The sequence below is a fragment of the Piliocolobus tephrosceles genome, chromosome 3, assembly GCF_002776525.5.
Source record: "Piliocolobus tephrosceles isolate RC106 chromosome 3, ASM277652v3, whole genome shotgun sequence".
Taxonomy (NCBI): domain Eukaryota; kingdom Metazoa; phylum Chordata; class Mammalia; order Primates; family Cercopithecidae; genus Piliocolobus; species Piliocolobus tephrosceles.
In genome coordinates this window covers 143,702,073-143,728,639 of record NC_045436.1, presented here as the reverse complement: position 1 = coordinate 143,728,639, position 26,567 = coordinate 143,702,073, and the positions used below count along the sequence as shown (strand labels likewise).

Here is a 26,567-nt window from a genome sequence, read left to right as displayed (position 1 = left end):
ACAAAAACTACAAAATATTGTTAATTCACCATCAACTTGTTACTGGAATGAAAACAGCAGCTTACATGGGAAGTGTTAAAAATGATACTTAGCAATACGGTACATAATGAAACATTCAACCACTTTTGGTAAGAAATTGCGCTATTCAAATGACTGATGAGTGAGAGCTCTTCTAGCCTCCAAAACCAACATCTGTTGATATATTGTGCAGTTGTGGGCATTCAGGAGACCTTACAATACAGGGGCTGAGTCTACAGAAATAAAATACAGATAGCCTTTCCATAGGACAAAAAAGGAAAGCAAATTTAAAAGATTTCCTTTCTGCAATGCATTTTAGATATAAAACTTCTCTTTTGTGGAATTTATGTGGTTATAGGTAAACGTACTGCCGTCTGCTTCAATGATTCAGATAAGTGGTTTAAATAGGGACCGTTTCTATTGATGGTATTTGATTATAAATATATGTGCACGTGTGCACTAATTAGCAAATAGACCTATGAAAGGCACTAAAAGGGAAACTCCGCCTGGTATAGATATTTATTATGGTATTCACACCAGAAAGCTTAGTTTATCTACAATACTGCTGTTCATTTTCTCTTCAGAAAATATCTTCTAGTTATGTTGAACCTAGCACTGTACTCAGCACATAGCAGATTTAAAAATGGTAGCAGGCTCTTCCTAACCTGGTGCTTAGCAAGGAGAAGGCCATGTTCAGTTCAAACACCAAGACTGTGAAGCCCAACAGCAAGAAACCAAACAAGTTAGAAGAGTCTGGCATCTTCCAGGCTCTTCTGGAGCTGGAGATAAACTCGGACCTCAAGGCTCAGCTCAGGAAGCTGAGTATTATAGCAGCCAAGGAGCCTAAGTTGGTGGTGGCCTGAAAGCGATCATAATCTTTGTTCCTGTTCCTCAACTGAAATCTTTCCAGAAAATCCAACTCCGGCTAGTACGTGAACTGGAGAAAAAGTTCAGTGGGAAGCATGCTGTCTTTATTGCTCAGAGGAGAATTCTGCCTAAGCCAACTTGAAAAAGCCACACAAAAAATAAGCAAAAGCATCCCAGGAGCTGTATATGACAATTTTTGAGGACTTGATCTTCCCAAGTGAAATTGTGGGCAAGAGAATCTGTGTGAAACTGGATGGCAGTTTAATTAAATTAAAAAAAGTTTCATAAAGGTTCATTTGGACAAAGCATAAGAGAACAACATGGAATGCAAGGCTGAAACGTTTTCTGGTGTCTATAAGAAGCTCACGGACAAGGATGTTAATTTTGAGTTCCCAGAGTTTCAATTGTAAACAAAAATGGCTAAAGTATATTCACAGTTAAAGAAAAAAAAAAAAAAGGTAGTGGAACTAAATAAATGGAAATGTTACAAGACACATTTGGCTGGGCGCAGCGGCTTATGCCTGTAATCCCAGCACTTTGGGAAGCTGAGGTGGGCGGATCATGAGGTCTGGAGTTCAAGACCAGTCTGGCCAACATACCGGTCTCTACTAAAAATCCAAAAAAAAATTAGCTGGGTGTGGTGACGTGCACCTATAATCCCAGCTATTCGGGAGGCTAAGCCAGGAGAACTGCGTGAACCAGGGAGATGGAGGTTGCAGTGAGCCGACATCGCGCCATCACACTCCAGCTCAGGTGACAGTACAAGACTGTCTCAAAAATGAAAAAAAAAAAAAAAAAAAAAAGAAAAGAAAAGAAAAAGAAAGAGAAAGTAACATTGCCATTCTCATTCATTTTTGACTATTCACTGTTAAGAAGCAAAATCTGTTTAATAAGGTTCATACCTAGAGTATAAAGGGAACTATGTAAAGGACATTGGATTCTCCAGGCTCTCTTCCATGTGTAGGGAAGACAGGAATAAAATTATTAGGTAGAGAAGGAAACATTCACCTCTTCATGGGAAAGTGGGTATATTCAGAATGAATTAGGGCCAGGTGACAGCATTCCTCTACATGCCACAGTAACAAACTTGTAATGTCGCAGTCAGCTCTAAGCAACAGGAGATGTTAACAGTTTTTGATATAAAAAAGAGCATGGTTGAGGCTGTTCCTAAAAACATTAATTTGGATTGCCCAAAGTATGTTTTATATATATCTGAATATGATCTAGGGAAAGGACAATGAAAATGAAAATAAAAACTCAGAGGGCTCCAAATAAAAGTGGCTTCAAAAATGACTCTGAGGTTTCAAATTTGGGTGACTGGGAGAATGAGGGTCTAAACTTAAATGGAAAAGGCAAGAAGAATATTGACAGCGGAAAAGTATCAGGGAAGTTCTAGATACTCAGAAGTTTAGATAGTAGTGGGATACCCTAGTGGACTCATTTAAGTAGGCTGACTGAAAAGTTGGAACTGGACTTGGAAAAGACTGCCGAGTTGGGAATGTGCCTTCAGGTGTCATTCATTCAAGTATTTCGTGATCCTTTAGTATGTGATTAAATCTCTGTGGAAGAACAGAAGGAGAAGAAAGCAGATCTCAGGACCTTTCTTCTGCCCCCAAGAGTTATTAAGGACTTTTATTGAGCTACTATCCTGGGAGTTAAATATTGTCAGCCTATATGATAGTAGTCCCTCTCTGTACACCTGCTCTGAAGAGATAGAAATTTTTCCTGTATGGAACAAGGCCATGCCACCTGTTTAGGGAGTCTTGCCAATGGGACTGGTGTTTTCTCAACTGGGAAGCACTTCTATTCAAGAAGGCCTAGAGTGCTTCCCCTTTCAGCTCTACCCTGTTGTGACCTTGCTCTCAGAGTGGCCTCCATTCTCTTCCCATTCCCAGTGTGTGACTGGAGCACACACGCCCTGTGATCTCTTTTCCTGTGACTCTGGGGAGGGAAGGAAGGGACAAAAATTTTTTTTAAATTTAAACTGATAAATTAATTTTTTGAGATGAGATCTTGCTCTCTTGCCCAGGCTGGAATGCAGTGGCACAATCTTGGCGCACTGTAGCCTCAACCTCTTGGGCTCCAGTGATCCTCTACCTCAGCCTCCTGAGTAGCTGGGACTGAAAATGTACACCACCACGCCTGGATAATCTTCTTTTTCTTTTGTAGAGATGGAGTCTCATTATGTTGCCCAGGCTGGTCTCGAACTCCTGGCCTCAAGCAATCCTTCCACCTCAGCCTCCCAAAGTGCTAGGATTACAGGTGTGAGCCATCATGCAAGGCCCAGATTGGAAGGTTTAGGTTGGAAGAAAATCAGCTTGCTCTTCTCTGCCTCATGACCTTCCTGTGCTATGTAGGTAAGTTTCTCCAAGGAACCTTCTCTCACCTTTTTAAAGATGGAACAATTGGTAGCACAGACTATTGACAGAAACTAAAATACAACTCTGAAGATGTCAGGAGTTACAAAAGGAGGCCAGTAAATTTCAGGGTCATAATTATCAACTAAAAATCCAAGAGAAACCTTTGCGGCGTTAGGAAGTGGTAAATACTTGGGAGAAGCTGAGCAGCATGGAGGAAAAGAGTGGTGTGCGAGGGATAATGGAAGAACACAGATGGGAAGCTTTCTGGCGGCACTGTTCTCCGCCCATAGCACCCTGTTTGAGCTGACCAGCATGAGGGGGGTGAGACTGGGCTGGATGGAGCCTCTCTCATTGCAACTGTAGAGTTTGGCTTAGGTTTGGAGCTTATGAAAACAAGCCCAAAATAACATGCTTAAAAAACAAAACACTCCAATTCCAGGAGTACATCCTCAGTGCCCTAAAGCTAAAACTGCAGAAAGAATTCCTATCCAAGCCTCGGAACAGGAAAGCCAGATCTTTCTGGTCAACTTGAAGGCACAGAGCCAGGCAGGGACAGGTGCCAATAATATGGCTGTGCTGACAGACCCCCGAATGCCACCTCACACAGGGAATGCCATCAGAGGGCGGCTGCCTCTAACAAGAGGAGTGCTCAGGTAATGGAACTAGGGGGAAACAGGAATTTAATAAAATGAGATTGGGCCCTGCCTCCAAATTTACCTAATTAGGACTTAGCTTTTGATGTTCTTCCAAAGGGATATTAGTGCCTGTTAGAAACAATAGGGAAAAGGGTCCTTTAGGGAAGCTTTTAAGACAGGAGAGAATCATGAGCGAAAAAGAAATACAACTTACAGGACCTAGTAAAAACAGATATAAGAATTTAAAAAAAGTATAATAACCAACCTTAGAGAGAAACGTGAAACCAGGAAAAGCAGTTATGATGAACTAACTGAAAACAGTAATATGAAAATGTAACTGCTAAAATAAAGATGATGCAGCCTGAAAGTTCAAATCAAAAATTTGTCCAAGACATCAGCCAATTAAAGGAAAGACTGTGGAAAAAGGGGAAAAGAGGAACAGAGGGGACTACATGTATACAAATGGGAGTCCAAGAAAAGAATACGAAGGAAAATATAAAAAGTAATGACAAATAATTTTCCAGAAGACATATATCTTTAGATTGAAAGGGCTCACACAGGGCCAAAAACATAGATAAGAAAATGACACCTATACCTAGACACATTATGGTTAAAGAATAAGAAAATTTTCTAGAAGTTTTTGGAGAGAAAAAGGAGCTTACTTACAAAAATATAAGATCAGACTGACCCTGGATACACACACAAAATCACTATCTACAGTTCCTGTCTCTTTACTGGAGAGGTGGGGGCAGGAAAGGAAGACACACTAAAACATATGGACACTTAAGGGGAAAAATTAGCACAAATAGAGTTACCAAAACACAAGAAATAGAATAAAGTATAAAAGTTTCAAACCGGCATAGGAAAGTCTGATCTAGAGAGTGAAAGTCAGGGAGAGGAAAAAAAAAAAAAAAAAAAAAACAGAAACAAAATTATAATAGACACCAAAATAAATGGGAAGAAATGAGGTCCAAATGGGAAGAAATGAGGTCCAATATAGCAACAATTATAATAACAGTTAATATAATGTTTATTTGCACCTAACACATTGAATTCTCAGAACCCCCCCATAAGTTACTACTGTCACCATTTTAAAAACGAGGAAACCAAGGCACAGAGAAACAATATTTATTAAGGTTTAAGGTAAAATGGCAAGTGGTGAAGCTAGGATTCAATCCCAAGCAGTGTGGATTCAGACACAGCATTCTTTTATTTTTTGGAACAAGGTCTCACTCTGCCGCCAGGCTGGACTGCAGTGGTGCCAGCTTGGCTCATTGTAGCCTTGACCTCCGGGGCTCAAGTGATCCTCCTGTCTCAGGACCACAGGTGTACGCCACCACACCTGGCTAATTTTTAATTTTTATGGAGACTCAAAGTCTTACTTTGTTGCTCAGGCTGGACAGATACAGCATTGTTAATCACTATATTATACAGAAGGATTGAACATAACCATTTGGAGAAAAAGAAAAGGCAAGACACATAATGAAACAAAGGAAAGCCAGGTTAGCAAATTAAATATCAGACCAAAAAAAAAAAAAAAAAAAAAAAAAAAATTCAGGACACAGAAGAGGCCATAACGGTCAGAGGGGAGTCTTTATATATGACAGTATATAATATATACTGTCAGACAAAATATACATTTCACGTGAAATATTCAATTAGGCTATACAAGAGAAAATTAGATATCATTTATAGAGCAACAAACATTTTAATAATAGGTGCCATGTATTAGCTCATTTATTCCTCGTAACTCTGTGAGAAGAACAATTTCTCTCTCTATTTTAAAGATCAAAAAACCAGGGCCGGGAAGGGTGGCTCATGCCTATAATCCCAGCACTCTGGGAGGCCGAGGTGGGTGGATCACCTGAGGTCAGGAGTTTGAGACCAACCTGACCAACCTGGTAAAATACAGATCTCTACTAAAAATAGAAAAATTAGTTGGGCGTGGTGGTGGGTGCCTGTAATCCCAGCTACTCAGGAGGCTGAGGCAGGCGGATCACTTGAACTCAGGAGACGGAGGTTGCAGTGAGCTGAGATCATACCATTGCACCCCTGCCTGGGTGACAGAGCAAGACTCCATCTCTAAAAAAAAGATTAAAAAACTAAAACCGGAGAAGTGATCTGTTGTTCAGCTACTAAGAGGTAGAGTCTAGGCTCTGGAAAGTCTGGCCTCAGTTCCTGAGCACTACAGCACAGGGCAACACTAGCAGAGGGAAAAAGAGTGGATTGTTTAGTAAATGCTATTGAAAGAATTTGCTCATGATGCAGAAATGAATAACAAAGGATCCCCCCTCCTTCATAGCATATACGAAAATAAACTCCATATGTGTAGAAGACCTACATGAAAAAGCTAAAGCTGTAAAGTTAACAGAAGAGGCAGGGTGCAGTGGGTCACGCCTGTATTCCCAGCACTTTGGGAGGCTGAGGCTGAGGCTGAGGCAGGTGGATCTCTTGAGGTCAGGAGTTTGAGACCAGCCTGGCCAATATGGTGAAACCCCATCTCTACTAAAAATACAAAAATTAGCCGTGCGTGGTGGTGGATGCCTGTAATCCCAGCTACTCAGGAGGCTGAGGCAGGAGAATCGCTTGAATCCTGGAGGCAGAGGTTGCAGTCAGCTGAGATTGTGCCATTGCACTCCAGCCTGGGCCACAGAGTGAGATTAAAAAACAAACAAACAAAAAAAGTTAACAGAAGAAAATGCAGGAGTGGAAAGTCCTTTATATCCAAAAAGTGCAAACCATAAAAGGAAAAAATTAGTGTAGTGTGACTATGTCAAAGCCAATGATTTCTGTTTAAGGAAGGGTATCACAGGCAAAATTAAGAAGGGAGCCAACCTAGAAGACACCTGCCACATCAATAATCAACAACAAAAAAATCAATGTCCAGAATACGCAGAGTTCTCAAACACAAGCAGGAAAAAAGAGAAGAAACTCAACTGAAATTTCAGCATCCCTTTCCCCTCTTCAATGTACTGCTTTTCTTCATAGCAATATTACCACTAATTTTATACATGTCTATTTGATATACATCAATTATTACCATTCATATATACACAAACATACACACAGCAATTATTGTCTTTTGAATATTTGTGTGTATACTTATGTTATTGAACAACAGTTATGATGTGAAGGCTGGGATTATTTTTTTCCCATTGTTCACCGCTCTATTTCTAGTACTTATTAAGGTTACTGGCACAGAGTGAGCACTCAAAAAACACTTGCTGAATGAGTAAGTGAATGAATAAATTTCAAAAGCAGAAACTGAGAAAGGCAAATACTCCTGTGAGAAGCTCAATCTCTCTATTAATCAGAGAAATGAAAATCAAAACAACAAGGTGTCATTTCACAACTATCAAATTGGCCAAGTTATAAATTCAGTAATACTATGTATTGTTATTAAGGCAGGGAATCAGCAACTCTATTCCATGGATCTGGGTTGGCATACTAGTACAGCTGTTTTGGAACTACGTGGCAATTCTGATGGGAAAGAAATATATATATACCCCACAGCCAAGCATTCCCATACCCCCCCACCCCACCATATATAAATATCTCCTAAAAAAAACTCCTGCCTGGGGGGCACAGAGAGGATATACATTGCAGTACTTCTCATGGTAGCAAAGATTCAGAGGAAAACTCTGTGGTATCCCTATGAGAAGAGATAAATAAAATGATGTATATGCATTAGTGTAATAACAAGCAGTGATAAGAATAAACAAACTTGGCTGGGCACAGTGGCTCATGCCTGTAATCACAGTACTTTGGGAGGTCTAGGTGGGAGGATCGCTTGAGCCCAGGAGTTTGAGACCAGCCTGGGCAACAAAGGCAGACTCTGTCTCTAAAAAAAAAAAAGTTTAAAAATTAGCTGGGAGTAGAGACGCAGGCCTGTTATCCCAGCTACTCAGGAGGCTGATGTGGGACGACAGCTTGAGCCTTGGAGGTCGAAGCTGCAGTGAGCTAAGATCAGGCTGCACTCCAGCCTGGGCAAAAGAGCAAGATTCTATCTTCTCAAAAACAAAAACAAACACAAAATAAATTTGTCCTACATATGGTGACATGGATATGTCTCAGAAACAAATAAAGGTTAAAAAGTTTCTGGGCGGGCGGCTCATACCTGTAATCCCAGCCCTTTGGGAGGCTGAGGCAGGTGGATCCCTTGAGCTCAGGAGTTCGAGACCAGCCTGGGCAACATGATAAAACCCCGTCTCTACTGAAAATACAAAAACTTAGCTGGGTGTGGTGGCACACATCTGTGGTCCCAGCTACTTGGGAGGCTGAGATAGGAGGATCACTTAAGTCTGGGGCTGGGGGGTGGAGTAGGTAGAGGTTGCAGTGAGCCAAGATCACGCCACTGGAGTGCAGCCTGGGTGACAGAGACTCCATCTCAAATTTTTTTTTTACTGGAGTATCATTATAAACACAAACCTTTTCTTCAATTCAATACACATGTAATAGATATTTTTCACAGAATCACATATACAGAACTAAAGTACAGCAAATAGATGCGAACATAGGAAACACTTGAGAATATTTTTTCTAAGGTGAAGTAAATAGAATGGGACTGGGGATAAGGGGAATACACAAAAAGCACATAAAAATCAAAGAGCAATTTGCTTTACTTCAAGATTCTAGGGAGATGGCCAGCTTGCACATCTTCTCATTCTTTTGCTGGCATGTCCTCTAGCACCTTGCTGGTGCTTTCCCTAGAACAGAGGGAAGGCACTGCAGTGACAGAGCAGGGTCAGATATACATAGCCCTGGGTTTTTCCCTTCTCTCTTGCTGCTATATGTAAATATGTGTTGAGACTTCATTGTAAAACAAAATCATGTCCTTATTTTTAGGGATTTTCTTGGTTACAACGGCACGGATAAGTTTAATGGAGCCACCAGATTGTGCAGCTGGCACCATAAAAAGAATGTCCGTTTTTTTTCAAGGAATTGTGGAGAAAGGGACACCGGCCAGTGAGGAGAGATGAGGAAATGTTTCAGTTTTTGAGAAAAGAAAGGAACAGTCTAGAAATTACTCTCCTTGGAGAGACTAGGAGACCTTAGCGAGAATTCCATCAGTATTGCAGGAAAGTTCTGTTTTAACTACCTCCCTCCATGTTCATTCATGAGCTACAGACACTTTATTATGGCCCCAGGGCTAAATTTAGGCAACAGCGGTTTTTGTACTTATAGTCTTATTGGAACACGGTCGCACCCATTCATTCACATATCATCTAGAGCTGCTTTCATGCTACAACTGCAGAGTTGAGTAGCTGTAAGAGAGAAAGCTGTATGGCAAAGCCTAAAGATACTTACTATCTGTCCCTTTACAGAAAACATATGCCCCACCCTGCTCAAAACACCAGGCCCTTCTTTAACTTGTCCTAAGTCAAAATGGCTCACATAGGTTTACTGAAAAGGAGGTAATCACTGGAAACCATCACGGGTTCCGGGAGAACCAGTTACACCAAGCTGACTCTGCTTCCCTTTCCCACACAATGAGGTCTGTAGGCTGACAGGTCAGAGAAATGCCATAGGTTCCACACATCATGTCCTTAGCAAATCAGAACTGTCGGAGAACTGTACGCAATCTATTAGGTAGATATGTATTTGACTGAAGAATAGAGGAGAGTGCTGATGTACTGGTTTTGTAAAGCTTTAGGGAGGCCTTCAGTAGAAAGCTACAGAGCACTGCATTTAAAATTTATGGAACAGAAAATGATCATCAAGAATTTGGATGTGGTTGTGGAAGGTATATTTGCTTATTCAAAGTTAGTATGAAACAAAACAGAAAAATAGTAAAATGAACAAGAGGGATGGTGATGGAAATCAAGGTAACAGTTATCTTTGGGAGGCGCCTCAACTAAAGGGAGCATAAGGGGCTTCTTGGGGGCTGGTCCTGTTTGGGTGCTTGTCACAGGAGTGTGTGCACTTTGCAAAAATCCCAAGCTGTGCATTTATACTTTATGTACTTTCCATTACAGGTTACCTATCTCATCAGAATTATGTAATCTGCAGTTCTGATTGTGTGTGTGTGTGTGTGTGTACTGGGGATGGGGGCAACGGTGATAGTGGTTTACCTAAAAGGAGTCACACCTAAAACTTTAAAATGTTGAATTACAGTAGGCTTCTGTAGCATTTAGATTTCTTATATATTTTTAGACATTTTATTGTCAAATATCGACTTCTCTGGTGGTGGTCATCATAATTGGCTAACAGGCTATAATATAGCCACTGCAGTGCCTTGAACACTACGCAGTCAAGGTGGAATAGCAAAGGAGATGGGCAGGGCTGAGCAGACGATTATTATGTTAAAGCAAACTATTGGCATTTTATGAAGTTATAAAATTTATTCAGTGTGTCCTCTTTTAGCTGTACACGTATGAAAGAAATATTCTCTCAACATTTCCAACATTTATTCATATTTTCTTGGAAGCAAATATAGGGTTGACATTCATTAACAGTTTGTAAGTCTTTTCAAAGCCAAACATCTGCTTGGCATCCAATGGTGTTCACAAATTTTTTTCTTTAAAGGAATGTCTGTTGAGCATTTATTAGCTTCATTTGTACTTCCTGACTACTTTAAAGTAGAACATATATTTAGAGAAATTCTTAAAGCTAAAGACAATCTCCAAAGATTTAAGAAGTAGATCTGCCTTTATTTAATGCACTCATGCTATGACAGCAAATATTCAGTGTCCCTTTAGACTTCTTGCAGGACCCCTTGATAGGAGTAAGGTGAAAGGTTTTGCCTGGAATGCCACTCCCAAATGACAACACTCACTGAAGTCAAGTGTTTTTTATACACTATGGGGAAAATGGCCTAAAAGGGGGTTAAACTTTGATTAGAGATGTTGCAAGTAGGAAAAAATGCTTACTTCAATTTAACTTTTGCTTTTCAGAAGACATGAGTACATAAATTATGTAGAAGAACGATGATTACTAGACAGTCTAAAAGCTGGAGGCTCTAAGCCAATTTTCAACCAACTGTCACAGAACATAAGTTTCAAAATATGTTTAAACTAAACTGACAACTACAGAAAAAATGTAAGACTCTTTGAAAGGCTGGGTTATGTGAACTGATGAGGACCTCAGAAACCACATGCTATTTAACACACAGTAATACTTCACTGCAACATTCCCATTCTCTTCTGGAGGGAATATCAAAAGAGGTAGAACAGATGCTTCCCCAAATTAAGCTGATCCCAGCAGTAGAAAGACTATTCCAAGCAGAGTGGCCAACAGAAGGAAGGTTCATCCAAAACCTAAAAGGGCTACGAGAGGTCCTTTGGCCAGCAGCTTTCCAGCCGGGATAAGATAACCCAGGAAGGGGGCTTGTGTGTATTTCCCACCCTACTATGACGAAGCTGGTCCACTTTTATTTGCCTTCTGCATCCGGGTTCCCTGGAAGATTGGAATCACTGATATTCCAATCTCTTCATTTTATAGGTCACAAAACCAAGGCCAGAGAGATTCCATCAGATATCCAAACTGCCAAAGCAGTAGAGCTAGAACAAGCATTCTGTGAATCTCTAGATAAAATGCTTTAATGCCGATTATACAGGCTGTAAGACAAGAGGGCATAAAGCACTGGTCCCTGAGACTAAGAATTACTTATTTAGTACAGTTACTCCCCAGGATAGCCTTTGATTTCAGTTGTATCCATAAATCTCCATGAGTCTTAGAACAAGCTTTTCTCCCTACGTCTACCTCTCCAAGGAGTTTCAGTGAGTCTGTAAAACCCCTGAAGGGCTTCATGCAATTTTACATGTTTGTGTGCATGTGTACTTCTTCTGGAGGGAATTGTCTATAACTTTCATTTATTCTCCAAAATTATCTGTGATCACACCAAATCATGAGAATCAGTGAGCTTGAGTGAGGGAATACAGAGGAAGAAGAACCACAAAGGAGCAGTTTGTAAGTGGGAAAATGTATCAGAAACTATAAATTAGATGCCTGATTCCTATCAAACTATTCAAGTTACACAGGTAAATACTCACAATGTTAAAAACAAAAGCGGCACCGTATCTATGAAAGAACAGTACTTGGTCAGGCGCAGTGGCTCATGTCTGTAATCCCAGCACTTTGGGAGGCCGAGTGTGTGGACTGCCTGAACTCAGGAGTTCGAGACCAGCCTGAGCAACGTGGCCAAAGCCTGGCTCTACTAAAAAAATTAGCTGGGCATGGTGGTACACACCTGTAATCCCAGCTACTTGGGAGGCTGAGGCATGAGAATTGCTTGAACCTGGGAGGCAGGGGTTGCAGTGAGCTGAGATTGCGCCACTGCACTCTCCACCCTGGGTGACAGAGTAAGACTCTGTCTCCAAAAACAAAAACAAAAAACAAAAAACAAAAAACAAACAAACAAACAAAAAAAAACAGAAAGAAAAGAAAATACAGTGCTTGTTAGACTGATAAGAACAGATTTCATTCTACTTCTTGGGTTTTATATACTTAAGAAAAATATTTGAGGCATAACATTCAACCTATACTTTGGAAACCAAAACCACTAGGACTCCAGAGCTCTGAATAAATTTGAGGTGGGGGGATTAGTTCTGTCTCTGAAAATTTCCTTCAGAAAACAGTGGTAAGAGAGAGACATAATGTCTGCTGCCTGGGAACAACTGTTTCTTTCAATTCAGCTGAAGACTCTGGAGGGACAACACTCATCTTTAGAACTGTGTCAATGAAGCAAACACTAAAAACTGCCTCATTCTGCCGCCTGTGCTGATAGTATCAGGGAAGAAAGTGGCTGATGCAATCCTGACGATGGAATTAATACAGAGACTCTCATTATCTGTTATAGGAAGGCTTTCCCTTCTACTTCCACTCTACCTAGGGCTAAAGAGAAGACTGCAGAGGAAGATCAGATTCTGAATTATCTGCATGTGTGTGGAATGACAAGCAGTAGATTGGAAAATAGTTTAAATTTGAAAGAAAAGCCCATAAAGCCAGCATGAGCATAAATGAATTTGGGAAACAGTACCGAACTGTATTTTGAAATAATAATCAGTATTTATCTGGAGCGTCTATCTTCTAATGGAGTAAAATAGAGAATTTCCTGAGGCCAGGAGATTGTAATCATTCGAGAAACGAGGAGTGACACTTGGGTTTAATTGGAAAGAATGATAGGCATAATGGCCCACCTATTCCTATCCAGGGATAGAAGCATTATCATGGAAATTATACTTTGAGGTCAGTAAGCAAAATGACAAGAAGATGATCTGTGCCAATAGTTTAAATGCCAAGAGGCACCAGGCCAAGTAGGTGCACAGACATAAATCTGGCAGTGGCACTGATGTAATTATGGGCTTAGAACAATTCTCAAACATGCCGGAAGCTGAACTACAGTTCTTATGGGAAAAGAGAGAGTATGAAGGTAATTAGAAGAAAAAAGCTGAGGAAAGATATGTGACTTAAGAAAAAAAAAAAAAAAACCCTTAAAACTTAGAAATAAAACTCAGTGTCTGCATAGGGACCTCATGGTCTTGAAATATGCATAAAACAGAACCGAGGGAGGAAGGGGCCACACACATCTTTATAAGCTCGGTTTCAGAGCTGAGTCGCACGTGCATGGCAGGGTGTGATTCCCTCCCAGGGGTCTGGGGCCTGGAGAAGCCCAGAGGTCCATGTGACTTGTGAGCATCCAGAACAAGGATTCTGGGAGGGAATTCCACAAGCACAGAACATATTTTTTCTCCCTTGACTCTGCTTTCTAGTTTTTCTTTCCCTCTGCTATTGTTTAATTTTGTGGTTTGACTTCTTGAAGAATGGTGGGAGGTACTGTGTTAAGCAATGGTTTAAGAATGAGGCTCCGCTGCAATTACTGCAATATGAAAATTGGCCTCCCACATCTTTCAAACCAAATTGTGATTTGACTTAAAAAGAAAGATACATGAAGGAGAGCAGGTATCAAGTGTTACTCATCTTTTATGTGTTGCACTGTGCCCAGCACACAGAAAGTAGGCACATAACAGATGACTCTAGGGAACTGGCCATCTTATCTAAATACTTCTGTATTCTGTTTCATGTTTCCAACTAGGAGCCAGCAATCTTAACACTTTTGTGCTTTTGAGCAATCTATTGTTGATCCTTATGATTCCATTAGTGAAAGTGATTAAGTGACCAAATCTGGCACAACATTATTCTGATGAAAAGTGTCAAAGTTGAACATTAGTCACACGTAGAAAGATATTTGCAAGGAATCAAGCAAAATCACTGTAAAAGTAAGTTTTAAATAGCATGAGAATATCAAAGTAAAAATGAGTCGAAACAATTTCCAATCTCTTTATGATGAAACAAAGAGCCTGATGACTAATATTAAACATCTGTACAATATATTGTCCAAGAAATTTATAGCAATATTATTTGTTAATACATACCACAGAAAAGAAAAAGAAATTATATGACTAAAATAATTAGACTCCTGGGAAAGATAAGCAACTCTTAATTCTCTGAATATGGTATAATTTTATAGGCTAAAATGATGCTTATAAAGGATATTGAGAATAGTTTAAATTATATTTCAGAAAGTATATCTCAGCTGAAACTTAGGAAATGTCTATAAGGTATGGCTAATTCATAATATCATATACAAAATATTTAAGTGAATAAACCCAGACAAAAGAGGTACAAAAAGCATAACTTTATTAGTAAATTTTTTTTAAAGAAAACGATAAAAGCACATAGAATAGTTTTAAAGATAATACCAAAAGCACAGATTCTGAGAAATCTTTCAGAATCCCTGCTAACATTTTATCTCCCAGGAAGAGAAGGCAATTTGAGAAATTGCTACCCTGGATCGAGACCGGTCAACTCCTAAGATTCAACAGTGAATGACAAAGGAGAAATCCTCAGTTTTCACGGTGATCAGAAAAGAGGAGCCTGGGCATATTTATCATATTCATGAACCTACTTTAGGTCTTAGGAAGGCATATGGGGAAGATTCCTTGACAAAAAACTCAGGAAGGACTGGAGCTATGTCATTTACAGAAATGCAGTTCTATGAATTAGGCCTTGATAACTCAAAAGAGATTTTAATTTAGGATACAGGCAATTTTATAAATTAGAAGGCAAAGGAATGTATAGCCAATAAATACCTCTCAGAAAAATGCCCAGCTATTTGGAAAATGATTCAGTTTGTACCTTTCATCATGCTATTCCCCCAAAATAAGTCTTAGCAGCTGGATCAAAGATTTAAATACAGAACACACGACCGTTAAAGAAACGACCCAGGTGGAAATGCAGGTAGATAATGAATTTTAAACAAAGATAATGGTAAGAAACCTGTAGATTCAAACGAGGAATAATATTTGATAATTATTGTTAGGACTCACTTTTTAAAATTAACAAATTCCATCCCAGTTTGTGAACCTCGGGTCTTGAGTGAAGACGTTAGTAAGCAACCTAACTTTTACAAATTCTGGATTACTTTCATTGACGTTTATAAATCAAGAACTTAGGATGAAGTCACTCCTTACTAAAATTTGACAATGTTAAGGAGAACTTACCGACAGCAAATGACAGCTTTGCATGACAAAGCTAAGTCCAGGAAATACTGTCGTACTCCAAAGGTTAAGGCATATTTGAGGGTTTTCCCATCAATTATAAGAGCAAAATCATTCTCTTTCCGGAGAGCATCACCGAGGGTAGTACAGTGACGGCTGAGAGTTTCCCTTGTTCCCTGGAATATCAAACAAGCAAAAATGCCATCAACATTTACTCCCATTTGTTCTACTACGATGCCTTAAGGATATCTGGCAACTACATTTAGTTATTTTCAGTGCTTTTTATGTTTCAAATTGCTTTCATATACTTCCGGTCATTTGATTCTCACTAGCCCCTCAGAGGCCTGGACAATTGTTATCAGAAAAAGTGAGTTACTTGATTGAAGTCACACATCTGTTCCTAGCACAGTTGGGACTAGACTGTAAGTCACCTGTTCCTCAGGTGATTCTGTAGTCTTTGCTCATTATTCTAACCACAGCTGTTTGAAATGCTTGTTCCCTGGTGCCATAAAGAAACAGCACTTGAACATAAATTTATTTAGTAAGGTCATTTTGACTTTTTGCAGAAAGTAAACACTCGCCAGCAGTTTTGCCACGAGAGTACAATGAACAAAGGAGAGAGGGTCGTGTATAACCTGACGTGTTCACCCTACTGCTGTGTCCGGTTTCCCTTGGCTGGAATGGGACCTCACATTCAGTATTTGTCCCGATTGGCTAGCAACTTAGAACCTTTTAAGAGGCAAAGGTAAAGGAGAACAAAGGAAGGAGAAAGTACTTGTGGAATGCTGAGAAAGGTAAAAACACTTTTAAATAAGGAAGAGGAACAGGCTATGACCTAATGCTTGCTTGGACCAGTATAAGCATGCCAGGGCAAATATTTTAGGCTAAACTGTGTGAGCTAGGAACATAAAGTACATGATTTCTTTATTACGGCTAGCAGATATTTAAGAATGTTAGCCTAGGTCTTTGAATAAATTTTGCTTTTAACCGAAGTTACTATTTCTTCCTAATCAGACGGGGAGGAAAGTCTTTGAAGAGGAACCTGTACTTTTTACACGACCATGCAATCACAATACTGCAAACATATTTTCAGTAAATTATTTCGTTAAAAAATTGTGTTAATTTATGAGCTAGTCAAAGTTGCTTCTCCATGAATCAAGGGAAAAAGCTGGGGAGTATATGCATCACGCAACTATGTTTTGGTCAACAGACTGCACATCCCATGGTGGTCCCACGAGACTGTGAGACCATATTTTTACTGTGCCTTTTCTATGTTTAGATATACAAATACCATTGTGTTACAGTTGCCTACAGTATTCAGTACAATAACAGGCTGTACAGGTTTGTAGCCTAGGAGTAATAGGCTATCTCGTGTAGCCTGAGTCTGAAATGGGCAATGCCATCAAGGTCTGTGCAAGTACCTTCTGTGATGTTCACACAATGACAAAATTGCCTAATGTCATGTTTCTCAGAATGTATCACTTCATTAAGCAAACTGTAATTTAAATAATTTACGGGCATTCTTTCAAAAATCCTCAATGCTACTGAATTTAACTCCTAGTAACTAAGAGGAGGAAATACAGAATCTGTAAACTCTTGCCACTTTTATGAACTGGCTTTTGTAACTTTAATCATGATTTCATGATGTTGTATTTTAGTTGGGGATGGTGACCTGTGACTTGGTAATCTTGATGGATCAAATAAAAGAACCCCTTCCATCAATGAAGAGTTCACTTTCAGGGACAATAAAAGCCTTTAGTGTCAAGGACAGCTTTGTTCACCTCAACTATACAGAAGGGATGTATTTCTCTCCCTTTGTCAAGAACTGCTTTCCCAGCTCTTCAAAGGGATAAGGTTTCAATATATTTAGTTTTTCTCCCCACATCCTATAGATTCTTCCTATAACCTAATGGAGCCAATTTCCTATTTCACAAGAACGCTACCATGGTGAAGAAACACAACACTGGCCTGGCACAAGGAAATATAATGAATAATTGCCCTCCTATCAGATTTCTGTTCTGAGTATTAAGCCTACAGTTATTTATAAAATAAATACAAATATATATTTATATAATAAAATATACCTACAATAAAAATACAGTACACTTATATAACCATTTTTATTATATTCATGGGATTTACAATTATTGTTCCAATTTAAGCATGTTGTTTTATATATATAGTCATTTTATAGTTATTTTACAGAGAAGCAAAGGTATAGGCAATTAAATTTTTATGTTGGGGATTTTTGAAGGTGTTTTTACATTTGTATGCAAATATGGTTCACACTATGTTCTGGAATATCAGAATCCTTTTACCAAAATAAGAGAACCAAGTTGTACTATAAGGAAAGACTGCCCAACTTTCCTAATGCTGAAGCTTCACTTAACAGTTGCCCTGTTCCCCATTACACACAGTGACACAAAGGACCACTATATAAAAGCATTCTTTGCAAAATTCTCTGTTCACACTTTACATCGGGGTGGGGGGAGAGTAGCTGTTTTAATTTACAAGCCTCACCCTCCTGTTTCCTGCTGGAAATTTTTGGCCCAAGAGGACTTAAAGAAGTGAAAAATGCTGGTAATAATTCCACAAGCAAAATTTACTAATGACAATCTATAATAGATTTCCCCTGGATTATCTTAACAGCAAATTCATACAGAGTAAATGAATAAATAAGTCAGTGAACTGATAAAAAATATTTACCACATACTACACAGTAGGCATAGTTCTGAGAGCTACACATAGAGATGCAACATTTAAGTTAACACTTGCTACCACCCTGAGCAGGAGGCAATACTGTTATCTCCATTATGCAGTAGTGACATCAAAGTGAGAATTCAATTTCAGTGGTAGCCTGTCTTTCTCTATACAATCCAGCAAAACAAAACAAAACAAAACAAAACAAAACAAAAAACCAAACTTCAGACAGTACCAGGCACAGCAAGTTAGAAATGGAATGCCCACACCAGTCCCTCTATTGCTTCCCTCGAGCCCTCATCATCTGTCTCTCATCTTGTCTTTACCGCCAACAGAGATTTCTCTTTATACAACACATTTAAAGCACAAATCTTGTCTCTTCTTGCTTTAAAAATTTTCTAGGGCTTTCTACAGCTGACACAATAAAGTCCAAACTCCTAAAAATGGCATGTAAGGCTTTCTATATTCTGAGCCTAACTTTCCTTCCCAGTGCCCTTCACAATCTTGGTTCCTTTTGTTTCCCTCTCCCTGGAATGTCCTCCTTTCCAGAGGATCATCCACTGCCTTCAAAAAGCAAGCTTACCCTGCAAGCCCTCCCGGGTTCTGTCCGTGCTACCAAGTGTAACTCATTCTACTGCAGCAAAACCCTCAGAGTTTCTTGACAGGAAAGACCGCGTTTAACCTGTTTCCCAGCAACAAAGGCAGTATCTTCAATTACAGATGCTCAGGAAATACATATTTATTGAATGAGAGCACTGATAAATTCTGATTTCATCCTGTTGGCAACGCTCCATTTCCCCCTTTTTTCTGATGAGAGAAACAAAGTGAGAGAGAGACACACACAGAGAGAGGTCTTCTCTTTGCTCCCTAATTTTCTAGGGAACAAACAATCCATTACTATAACAGACTTTCAAACAAAGGCATTGCTCACTAAAATGCCTCTGTATTTTCTTTTAAGCTATTGCCCAAGTGATTTTTGAGCTGAAAACCTGAAATGAAACCTGAGATGGACCTCAGGAGGACTTCAAATTTCTTGAAAGCTCAGCTACAAAATAAGACTGAAAGTCAAGTAAACCCCAGAACTGTGAAACACCCTCATGAACCAACGTGGGGTATGCAGTCCCACGGTCCCCACTCTCCCTCCTTTCCAAGGCATTCTCTAACACCTTAAAATTTGTTGAAAATTATCTAAATTCATGACATCAGTACCCCTAGGTTTTGTTGGTGACTATCACAGATCTCTGGCAAATCAGAAGGTGTCAAGAGATGTGATAGAAATAACATTTCAGAAGGTGAGTCAAAAACTTCTCACTGTGAGTTCACTTGCCAGCCCACCTAGGGTGCAAGGTAACAACAACCAAAAAAGCTGCAAACATTTTCTCATTTTAGTTTATAGTTTTCTTTTGTAAGCTCTGTTGTTAGCTGTGTGCTGCCAGTTACAAGTTATATTTTATCCTTATTTACTGCTGGGAGTATTTTCAAATTCTTTTATTTATGAAAGTTTATTGCTTCTCCCCTAAGTCCAGGAGCCATACTTTATGGCTGCATTGCATTGAAGCTTATCTCCTGTAGCTAAGGATAAATTTATTACTATATTAGCTGTTGTTTTGTTTTTTTTGGCTACTGAAGGGGGAACTTTTTAAATATTGAAACTTAGTGACTTGTGAAAGTGAAAATATAGTAATGAGAAGCTAAATCAGAAAAAGGATCAAAGACCACAGCCTCAATGAAATAAAAGATCTCTATTTCCTTGTTCTGCATATTTTCACTTGTGGGCTGAAAGTCCAGGAGCATCGGAGACATTGTAAGGTAAAGGCAATTTGGGGAGATGGACAGGCAAGAGGAAAGGTTGGGGTTCAGACACTCAGCCAGGCAAGGGAGGGAGTCACAGTGGAAAGTGAGATTCTTGTGCCCCTTCCTTGATCTGCACCCTGTGTGGCCATTCTGGACAACCATTCTGCTCTGCTCTTCCCATACCCACAGCACCACACAGAGCCCAGTGCTCACTGGAAGCCCTTAGCCTGAACCTCCTACCATGCTTTCTTGCCTTGCAAATTCACCATTTAGGCCACACCCAACACAGCTTCTCAGCTCTGTCTGGTTAACACAGAAAGGAAAAAGCCACCTCACTGCGAGGGCAGGATCTACTCCAGCTCCCTCTTCTTATGTGGCTGCTCATCACTGCTGGTCTACACTTTTATCCATGCCTAGTGGATTCCATGTTTCCCAGAGGCTACTCCAGACCTTTTCTTCTCTCCTCAAGAATCCAAATTTGGCCCCTGTCACTTCAGCAAACATCGGCCTGTTTTACTGAGAACATTTATACATTTATAGCAGAAAGAATTCCCTCAACTTTCCTTCCTTAACCTCAAAACTTCCCTTTACCTATTCCCCTCTATTCTTGAGCTGGGGGAACACCTGCCTTCTCACCTTTGTTTCTTTCACTTCTCTTTGCATCTTCATTCTCCCCATTGGCACTATTTCTTTTTTCTTTAAGCCTACTTAAAAGGTCACAATTTTCTTATTCTAAAAATAATGCACAAATAAACCAAGACACATTCCCTTGATCCTACTTTCCCTGAGTCTTCTAGGTGACATCAATACCTCCATCTTTTGGATCCCTGAAATACTTCATTTACAGTATACTTACATAAGGTAGCATGATGTCGAGTCACTGATCTATTTATATCTCTATAATCCCTTTGGAACAGAGGTCTTTGATGAAAAGGTAATAACAGAATAATCAAATTATTAATGATTAGAGAATATCTTATAGGAAGTTAGAGTGGTTTTCTTGTGTGACCATTTTAAGGATTGTTTTCTGCTGCCTGTAAAACTCCTGTATAATCTTAAATACGCTGATTCATAATAAAGAAAATGCTAATGTGCTTATCTTATAGAGAAAATGAAAAAGAGGTAGTTATGATCTAGCATCTATTTCAGCCTCAAATATTTTAAATTGTCTAATGAATGTAATACAGTGTATATTTAGATCAGCTACTTAGTCATCAACCTTAGTTGTAAAACAGTGGGCCAAGGAGTGATAATATTTATTTGGTTTATAAGAAACATGCTTGGGAAAGATGGTCAAATAAGAACAGCTCCAGCCTCCAGCTCCCAGAATGAGCGACACAGAAAACAGGTGATTTCTGCAGTTCCAACTGAGCATCCACTGCTGATACCTAAGCAAACAGGATTCTGGAGTGGACCTCAAGCAAACTCCAACAGACCTGCAGCTGAGGGTCCTGACTGTTAGAAGGAAAACTAACAAACAGAAATGACATCCACACCAAAATCCCATCTGTATGTCACCATCATCAAAGACCAAAGGTAGATAAAACCACAAAGATGGGGAAAAAGCAGTGCAGAAAAGTTGAAAATTCAAAAAATCAGAGCGCCTCTCCCCCTCCAAAGGAACGCAGCTCCTCACCAGCAATGGGACAAAGCTGAACAGAGAATGACTTTGATGAGCTGAGAGAAGAAGGTTTCAGTTGATCAAACTTCAGAGCTAAAGGAGGAACTACGAAGCCAGTGCAAAGAAACTAAAAACCTTGAAAAAAGATTTGATGAATGGATAACTAGAATAACCAATGCAGAGAAGTCCATAAACGACCCGATAGAGATGAAAACCATCACACGAGAACGACGTGACAAATGCACAAGCTTCAGTAACCAACTTGATCAACTGGAAGAAAGAGCATTAGTGATTGAAGATCAAATGAATGAAATGAAGCAAGAGGAGAAGTTTAGAGAAAAAAGAGTAAAAAGATATGAACAAAGCCTCCAAGAAATATGGGATTATGTGAAAAGACCAAATCTATGTCGGATTGGTGTACCTGAAAGTGATGAGGAGAATGGAACCAAGTTGGAAAACACTCTGCAGGATATTATCCAGGAGAACTTCCCTAACCTAGCAAGGCAGGCCAACATTCAAATTCAGGAAATACAGAGAATACGCAAAGATACTCCTCAAGAAGAGCAACTCCAAGACGCATAATTATCAGATTCACCGAAGCTGAAATGAAGGAAAAAATGTTAAGGGCAGCCAGAGAGAAAGGTTGGGTTACCCACAAAGGGAAGCCCATCAGACTAATAGCGGATCTCTTGGCAGAAACTCTACAAGCCAGAAGACAGTGGGGGCCAATATCCAACATTCTTAAAGAAAATAATTTTCAACCCAGAATTTCATATCCAGCCAAACTAAGTTTCATAAGTGAAGGAAAAATAAAATCCTTTACAGACAAGCAAATGCTTAGAGATTTTGTCACCACCAGGCCTGCCCTACAAGAGCTCCTGAAGGAAGTGCTAAGCATGGAAAGGAACAACCAGTACCAGCCATTGCAAAAACATACCAAAATGTAAAGACCATCAATGCTAGGAAGAAACTGCATCAACTAACGAGCAAAATAACCAGCTAACATCATAATGACAGGATCAAGTTCACACATGACAATATTAACCTTAAATGTAAATGGGCTAAATGCTCCAATTAAAAGACACAGACTGGCAAATTGGATAAAGAGTTAAGACCCATCGGTTTGCTGTATTCAGGAGACCCATCGCACGTGCAGAGACACACATAGGCTCAAAATAAAGGGATGGAGGAAGATCTACCAAGCAAATGGAGAACAAAGAAAAGCAGGGATTGCAATCCTAGTCTCTGATAAAACAGACTTTAAACCAACAAAGATGAAAAGAGACAAAGAAGGCCATTACATAATGGTAAACGGTCAATTCAACAAGAAGAGCTAACTATCCTAAATATATATGCACCCAATACAGGAGCACCCAGATTCATAAAGCAAGTCCTTAGAGACTTACAAAGACACTTAGACTCACACACAATAATAATGGGAGACTTTAACACCCCCACTGTAAACAACAGACAGATCTATGAGACAGAAAATTAACAAGGACATCGAGGAATTGAACTCAACTCTGCACCAAGCAGATCTAACAGACATCTACAGAACTCTCCAAATCAAAAGAATATACATTCTTCTCAGCACCACAACACACTTACTCAAAAACTGTCCACATAGTTGGACGTAAAGCACTCCTCAGCAAAAGTAAAAGAATAGAAATTATAACAAACTGTCTCTCAGACCACAGTGCAATCAAACTAGAATTCAGGATTAAGAAACTCAAACACAACTGCTCAACTACATGGAAACTGAACAACCTGCTCTTGAATGACTACTGGATACATAATGAAATGAAGGCAGAAATAAAGATGCTCTTTGAAACCAATGAGAACAAAGACACTACGTACCAGAATCTCTAGGGACACATTTAAAGTAGTGTGTAGAGGGAAATTTATAGCACTAAATGCTCACAAGAGAAAGCAGGAAAGATCTAAAATTGACATCCTAACATCACAATTAAAAGAACTAGAGAAGCAAGAGCAAACACATTCAAAAGCTAGCAGAAGGCAAGAAATAACTAAGATCAGAGCAGAACTGAAGGAGATAGAGACACAGAAAACCCTTCAAAAAATCAGTGAATCCAGGAGCTGGTTTTTTGAAAAGATCAACAAAACTGATAGGCCGTTAGCAAGACAAAGAAGAAAAGAGAGAAGAATCAAATAGATGCAATAAAAAATGATAAAGGGGATATCACCACCAACCCCACAGAAACACAAACTACCACCAGAGAATACTATAAACACCTCTACGCAAATAAACAAGAAAACCTAGAAGAAATGGATAAATTCCTGGACACATACACTCTCCCAAGACTAAACCAGGAAGAAGTTGAATCCCTGAATAGACCAATAGCAGGCTCTGAAATTGAGGCAATAATTAATAGCCTACCAACTGAAAAAAAATCCAGGACCAGACGGATTCACAGCCGAATTCTACCAGAGGTACAAGGAGGAGCTGGTATGATTGCTTCTGAAACCACTCCAATCAACAGAAAAAGAGGGAATCCTCCCTAACTCATTTTATGAGGCTAACATCATCCTGATACCAAAGTCTGGCAGGAAGACAACAAAAAAAGATAATTTTAGACCAATATTCCTGATGAACATCAATGCAAAAATCCTCAATAAAATACTGGAAAACTGAATCCAGCAGCACATCAAAAAGCTTATCCACCATGATCAAGTGGGCTTCATCCCTGGGATGCAAGGCTGGTTCAACATATGCTAATCAATAAACATAATCCAGCATATAAACAGAACCAAAGACAAAAACCACGATAATCTCAATAGATGCAGAAAAAGCCTTTGACAAAATCCAACAGCCGTTCATGCTAAACACTCTCAATAAATTCGGTATTGATGGAATGTATCTCAAAATAATCAGAGCTATTTATGACAAATCCACAGCCAATATCATACTGAATGGGCAAAAACTGGAAACATTCCCCTTGAAAAGTGGCACAAGACAGGGATGCCCTCTCTCAGCACTTCTATTCAATATAGTGTTGGACGTTCTGGCCAGGGCAACCAGGCAAGAGAAAGAAACAAAGGGTATTCAATTAGGAAAAGAAGATGTCAAATTGTCCCTGTTTGCAGATGACATGATTGTATATTTAGAAAACCCCATCGTTTCAGCCCCAAATCTCCTTAAGCTGATAAGCAATTTCAGCAAAATCTCAGGATACAAAATCAATGTGCAAAAATCACAAGCATTCTTATATATCAATAACAGACAGAGGAGCCAAATCACTAATGAACTCCCATTCACAATAGCTTCAAAGAGAATAAAATACCTAGGAATCCAATATACAAGTGATGTGAAGGATCTCTTCAAGGAGAACTACAAACCACTGCTCAATGAAATAAAAGAGGACACAAACAAATGGAAGAACATACCATGCTCATGGATAGGAGGAATCAATATCATGAAAATGGCCATACTGCCCAAGGTAATTTATAGATTCAATGCCATCCCCATTAAGCTACCAATGACTTCCTTCACAGAATTGGAAAAAAACTACTTTAAAGTTCATATGGAACCAAAAAAGAGTCCACATTGCCAAGTCAATCCTCAGCCAAAAGAACAAAGCTGGAGGCATCACGCTACCTGACTTCAAACTATACTACAAGGCTACAGTAACAAAAACAGCATAGTACTGGTACCAAAACAGAGATACAGACCAATGGAACAGAACAGAGCCCTCAGAAATAATACCACACATCTACAGCCATCCGATCTTTGACAAACCTGACAAACACAAGAAATGGGGAAAGGATTCTCTATTTAATAAATGGTGCTGGGAAAACTGGCTAGCCATAAGTAGAAAGCTGAAACTGGATCCCTTCCTTACTCCTCATATAAAAATTAATTCACGATGGATTAGAGACTTAAAAGACCTAAAACCATAAAAACCCTAGAAGAAAACCTAGGCAACACCATTCAGGACATAGGCATGGGCAACGACTTCATGTCTAAAACACCAAAAGCAATGGCAGAAAAAGCCAAAATTGACAAATGGGATCTAATTAAACTAAAGAGCTTCTGCACAGCAAAAGAAACTACCATCAGAGTGAATAGGCAACCTGCAGAATGGGAGAAAATTTTTGGAATCTACTCACCTGACAAAGGGCTATTATCCAGAACCTACAAAGAACTCAAACAAATTTACAAGAGAAAAACAACCCCATCAAAAAGTGGGCAAAGGATATGAACAGACATTTCTCAAAAGAAAACATTTATGCAGCCAACAGACACATGAAAAAATGCTCATCACTCGCCACCAGAGAAATGCAAATCAAAACCACAATGAGACAGCATCTCACACCAGTTAGAATGGCAAGCATTAAAAAGTCAGGAAACAACAGGTGCTGGAGAGGATGTGGAGAAATAGGAACACTTACACTGCTGGAGGGACTGTAAACTAGTTCAACCATTGTGGAAGACACTGTGGTGATTCCTCAAGGATTTAGAACTAGAAATACCATTTGACCCAGCCATCCCATTACTGGGTATATACCCAAAGGATTATAAATCATGCTATAAAGACGTGCATGCCATAAAGATGCGTGCACACATATGTTTATTGTGGCACTATTCACAACAGCAAAGACTTGGAACCAACCCAAATGTCCATCAATGACAGACTGGATGAAGAAAATGTGGCACATATATACCATGGAATACTATGCACCCATAAAAAAGATGAGTTAATGTCCTTTGTAGGGACATGGATGCAGCTGGAAACCATCATTCTCAGCAAACTATCGCAAGAACAGCAAACCAAACACCACATGTTCTCACTCATAGGTGGGAACTGAACAATGACATCACTTGGACACAGGAAGGGGAACATCACACACTGGGGCCTGTTGTGGGGTGGGAGAAGGGGGGAGGGATAGCATTAGGAGATATACCTAACGTAAATGATGAGTTATTGGGTGCAGCACACTGATATGGCACATGTATACATATGTAACAAACCTGCATGTTGTGCACATGTACCCTAGAACATAAAGTATATATCTATATCTATATCTATATCTATATCTATATCTATATCTATAT

The 26,567-nt window shown here is 39.4% G+C and overlaps 1 protein-coding gene and 1 pseudogene across 3 annotated transcripts in view; one reads left to right on the top strand and one right to left on the bottom strand.

Annotated features, from left to right (window-relative positions):
• The window catches only part of ATP8A1 (ATPase phospholipid transporting 8A1), a 268,024-nt gene that overhangs the window by 61,984 nt on the left and 179,473 nt on the right, over positions 1-26,567 (bottom strand). For all 3 annotated transcript variants that reach the window (XM_023224492.2, XM_023224493.2, XM_023224494.2), the window contains one exon: positions 15,382-15,554. In XM_023224492.2, the coding sequence (XP_023080260.1) occupies positions 15,382-15,554 (173 nt within the window). The remainder of the gene's footprint in view (positions 1-15,381; positions 15,555-26,567) is intronic.
• Positions 708-1,295, top strand: LOC111550852 (annotated as a pseudogene).